Source organism: Arctopsyche grandis, unplaced genomic scaffold, assembly GCF_051622035.1.
Source record: "Arctopsyche grandis isolate Sample6627 unplaced genomic scaffold, ASM5162203v2 HiC_scaffold_141, whole genome shotgun sequence".
Taxonomy (NCBI): domain Eukaryota; kingdom Metazoa; phylum Arthropoda; class Insecta; order Trichoptera; family Hydropsychidae; genus Arctopsyche; species Arctopsyche grandis.
In genome coordinates this window covers 52,392-57,841 of record NW_027518474.1, presented here as the reverse complement: position 1 = coordinate 57,841, position 5,450 = coordinate 52,392, and the positions used below count along the sequence as shown (strand labels likewise).

At 28.5% G+C, this 5,450-nt stretch overlaps 1 protein-coding gene across 1 annotated transcript; it reads right to left on the bottom strand.

The window, feature by feature from the left end:
* Nucleotides 1-4,333: 4,333 nt before the first annotated feature.
* On the bottom strand, nt 4,334-5,128 carry LOC143922000 (uncharacterized). Its single transcript, XM_077445293.1, has one exon. It carries the CDS (start codon nt 5,126-5,128, stop codon nt 4,334-4,336), a length of 795 nt encoding a protein of 264 aa, XP_077301419.1.
* Nucleotides 5,129-5,450: the final 322 nt, after the last annotated feature.

Genomic DNA, 5,450 nt, shown 5'->3' with positions numbered 1-5,450 from the left:
ATCTTCCAGGGTGTTTTCATCATTTAGCAATTCAATAATGTTGGCTATTTCATTTACAGATTCTTTAATTTTCAATTTATGTTCAAATGATGTTGCATCTTTTAATTTGTCCATGGAAAAATCTAAAGAGAGATCTTTTAGCCTTCTTATTTCATCAGAAGTCAAGGTGGTAGAATCTTCCTGCTTTTTAATTTACTCGCATCATTAGATATTTTAATTACTTCACCTATATTTTTACACTCTAAATTAATTAGTGTCGTAGACTTCTCCTGTTTAATTACTTGCTTATTATTATTAGATTTTTTAAATGCTTCATAACTCTCCTTTTTATTTGATGCCTTTATTTCAGTCACATCTTTATTCATACTAAAAGCTTGTCTAAGCCCTCTGTTTTTATTGATTACTTTCTCCATAGTTACAGACTCCCCTTTCAATTTATCTTTTACAATACCCTCCTCTTTTAGTATGGTATCATCTATGCCATTCTTATCCGTTATATAAAGCTTGCTTTCTTTGATTCTAATTGCATATCTTAAGGTGTTTAACGTGTGATCTGCATCTTTTGCATTTGAAGATATTGTAGCCAAGAAAAACAACTTTGATTCTCCAATAAATGAATTCTTAAGTAGTTGTGTCAATTTACTTTGTCTAAACGGCAAAAATTTACTATTCATTTCAATTCCTCTGATACATTCTTTTAAAGCTAATAAACTTTTGTTTATTTCTGCTCCTTCAGCTGCCGCTTCCTTGGTGCAACTCTTTCTATCGATTCCCCTTTCACTTCCTGCTAGATCTACAAGAACAAAAGTAGAATCTGAAGCTAATTTTCTAAGTCCTTCTTTTGTTTTATCAGATTCATTTTTATATGTGTCAATAAAAAGAACGGCATGAGATCTAGAAGAAAAAGAATTACCATCAGTATTTGATGTAGTTCTATTATTTAAACCTGAATTTATTATGTCAGAAGCTTCTTCAAATGTATCAAAATAAACTGCTGTTAGATCTGATGCATAAATACATCCATCTTTTTCAAAAATATTTAATTTTGATTTATTTTTTAAACAATCTTGAACATGACCTAAATAGATTTCTAGAAATGAAATTGATCCTTTAAATCCATTTTTAAAATGTGTTTTAGAGTTTCAAAGATAATTCCTGTATTAGCCGCTAAAAGAGAATGTGTTTTACCAGTCCCCGTCTGTCCATATGCCACCACCGTGCTACAACCACCGTTAAGAGTATGATCAACCATTTTTTCTATAGAATTTTTAAAGATTTCAATATTTGTGGCTTCACCATCATAGACCCTATCAAATTGAAATTTATGACAAAAAATTATGTCATCTAAAGCATACGAAATTTTATTATTTTGAACAGCAATTATATCATTTTCTATTGTTATTATGTCTTTAGAACTCTCTGTTGGTTTCTTTCTTACACAAACAATAACCTTTGGATTTTTTACTGAAAATAAAGGGCTTGTCTTAAGATCTTTAGTAAGGCCTTTAGCTATTACACTATCAACTTTACTACTTACAGAACTATTTATTTCTTTTCTTGTTATAATCATTAAACAAAACTAAAGGGCAGATTTTTAAATAATTAGAACTCAAAGTAGCATTCCCGCAAAACAACCAGAATCAAGCCGATTTTATTATATAATAGAATACTAGAGTATGTGAATATAAACGAAGTTAAAAAAAAATCGGATTTAATGAAAAGTGGTTGCCTTACAGCAAAAAAGAAGTTGCCCACAAAACTCTGGGAGGCCCCTATAGCATTTCTATCCCTTTGCCGACAGTCGGCGAGCCTTAGGACTAAGTGTCCCATTGACCTTGAGCTGGCGTTATATTTAGAGACAGTACCATACTGTCTTGAAAAAAAACGAAGTTAAAAACTAGCCACCCACTTACTTTTATTCAAAAGTTTAATAGACAACAAGTAATTTGAGAAAATTTTTATTCATGGGTATTTATTTAATTAGAAAAGACAACACAATTTCCAAATTTAATGTTAAAATTAAGCTTTTAATATCAAAATTTTATGTCGATTTCAAATAATATGTTTAGTAATTGCTTGGATGATTCTCTATTTATTTTTTAGTAAAAGAATTTAAACTATAAATCAGCCGAAATATACAAAACTTAAAAACTCAAGAACTTATAATTAAATATCATTATACACTCATTTTGGGTATTTAAAGCTGGAATATAGCTATTTAAGCAGTATAATTTACTAAATACGACCCCTTTAAGGTTTTCATAGATTTTTTTACTGGAATAATTAAAAATAAAATAAAGATATTTATAGTCGATGAAAATCATAACAAGGGAATTGATTAAATATTATTAGCTGAAATGGCTATAATACAACCTTTATAATCCATATTAGCATTTTTAATGAAAACCAAAGTATATTTAAAACAATATTTGAAGGAAACAATGATTAAAAATACACCACAAGATAGATTTACTGCTAGATAAATATCTTAATAAAATAATAATAGAAACATTTTTTGAACATCAAATAAAATTTTTGGTTGACACTTTTTGTTTTCATTTTAAAAATGACTTAACAATAATTATAATACTTTGTTATCCCATACCCCGCTTTGAGAGTGTTTTTTTATTATAAAAATGACTTAACAATAATTATAATACTTTGTTCTCCCATACCCCGCTTTGAGAGTGTTTTTTTATTATAAAAAAGACTTAACAATAATTGTAATACTTTGTTCTCCCATACCCCGCTTTGAGAGTGTTTTTTTTATTATAAAAATGACTTAACAATAATTATAATACTTTGTTCTCCCATACCCCGCTTTGAGAGTGTTTTTTTTATTATAAAATGACTTAACAATAATTATAATACTTTGTTATCCCATACCCCGCTTTGAGAGTGTTTTTTTATTATAAAAAACTATATTTTTTTCAGCCCATGGTAATAATCGCACAAGGAGCCGAAGCAATCATCTATGATGAGGGTGACTTTATTATTAAAGAAAGAATATCAAAAGGGTATAGAATACCGGCATTGGATCAGAAGATGATTACATCTAGAACTAAAAAAGAGGGCAAAATCTTAAAATTTTTGAAGGAAGAAAAATTAAATGTGCCAAAACTAATTAAAATAGAAGACAATAAAATTTATATGGAAAAGATAGCGGGTACACCACTTAAAGGGGTATTAAATGATGAAAATTATTGTTTTTTGATGGAAGAACTCGGTAAATTACTAGCTAAAGTACATAATTTAAATGTAATTCACGGTGATCTAACGACTTTGAACTTTTTAATTAACGAAATGGTGTATTTAATTGATTTTGGATTGAGTTTTAATTCATGTAAAGATGAAGATAAAGCAGTTGATTTGTATGTGTTTGAAAGGGCAATTCAGTGTGGGCACAAAGTGGAATATTTAGTCCCTTTTTATAAAAGCTATCAAGAATACGGGTCGGAGAGTGTATTAAAGAAGCTAGAAAGTGTGAGATTAAGAGGGCGAAAAAGGGAAGCAATAATTTGAATGCGCTAGATTAGGATTAGTTCTATGATCACTATTAAATATGAATATTATTTTATTTGTTAATTATTATTTCAAATAGCTCTATTTTTTTTAAGGTTGAACATGACGTTATTTTTCATGTTTGAGTTGGGCAAAGTTTTACTTGCGTCTGTGTTTCTGTAAATATAAAAATGCTTGTTTAAAAAATAAATGCTCATGTTTAATTTAACTTTTTCCCAATAATATACTTTTTGTAATTTTTAATTGGTGTTAGTTCATTTAAGCAGTTACTATTTAATAAATACTCTTGTCTTGTGCCATCGAAGATGGCGTAAGCTCTTCATTATTAAAGCATTTAGTCATTAAGGGTATTTATTTAAATTATATTAATAGAGGATAACACAACAACTCTTATTATGATTATATTCGGCTTTTTCTTTAAAATTATATTTTACGGGCACACCATTTTTAACAAGATTGTAATTAATAAATCTAAATAACAAGCCGTTTTTACTTATAAAACTTGTTTTTTAATTAATTTATAATGTTAAAGTTACTTCTATGCCATTAAATACTTTTAACATATAAATCCATTGTAAAATTTGCCAAAACCTTTCGTTTTAAATATGTTAATTAGTAAAAATGGTTAATTTTAGCCATTTTATAAATACCTTTGTTATGATTATCTTCGACTATAAATATTTTAACAAACACCACTTAACAAAAACATTATTGTTATACGTTACTGTGATAATGGAACCCAATTGCCAATAAACATATTACTAAAAGCTATTAATTATATTTTAAAGAAATAAAAATGTATGAAATCTCTTTAATTAGAAAATTCTTGAATCTTAAATCCAGAAGCAAGAGAAATTTTGACAATATCAGCAAATGCATTCCTAATTTCATATGGAACAGAAACTTCAGAAGTAGTTGATGATCCCAAAGAGATGGAAGCTAAAAGAGCAATTGCTTCATGAATAGTGTTTTTAGTGTCCTCTTCAGTAATTTTAAGTAAATCCTTAGAATAAACTTCTGAGCCTTCAAAAATCTTTATAATATTAAGACCAAACTCAAATGGTAAAATCCTCAGCATAGAAAGAAGTTTTGCATCTGAAAATGTTACTAAATCACCAGTAACAAAAAGCTTATGATCGAGAGCAAGATCGATAAGACCCTTGTTGATTTTAGTTCCTATTTTAGCGGCTTGAAAAATATTAATTTTTTCTGGCCCAAGGCCTGTAGGTCCAGCAGGTATTATTACATCAGTAGGAGCACAATCCCCTGGAATTGCAAGTGCCTTTCTCATGTTATTTTCACATGCCTCAAAGATAGACTTAGGATCTACTCCATCAAAGAATGCAAGAACTACGTCCCCTTTAAGCATATCAATAAGCTCAGCATACTTTGTTGCATCTAGATCTAAGAGTACTTTTCTAACAATCTTATTCTTAGCTATAAGAAGTTTCACTCTGTCATCGAGGGCGGCCTTAACATTTTTCAACTGGGTTGCTTGTACTCTTTTTATACTCATCAACATAAAGTTCTTGTGAGTAGAAAACAAGTTGGTTGCTGTGTTATACATATCAGTCTTGTGCTGTAAAGTTTTAGCAATGGCTGGCATTTGAGGGCTGAAAATTTTTCTAGAAAATTTTTTGATTTACATAAGAAATATAAAAAGAAAGGCGAGGTGTATGTTTTATAATAGAAATAGCAAACAAAAACATCTGCTATTTATTTCTCTTGGGTAAATTTAATAATTTCATTTTTTATAGATTAAAAGTGAAGATGTTTGTCCAAAGAGTTAAAATAAAAACAACAAGCATGTGCTTTATAATAGAGATTTAAAGTAAGGAAAGCAGATTATAAAACTAAATTAATAAAATAAAAACTGCAAGCATGTGCTTTTATAATAGAGATTTAAAGTAAGGAAAGCAGATTATAAA

Excerpts from the sequence above, each read along its gene's own strand:
- LOC143922000 (XM_077445293.1), bottom strand. The coding sequence starts at position 5,128 with ATGCCAGCCATTGCTAAAACTTTACAGCACAAGACTGATATGTATAAC.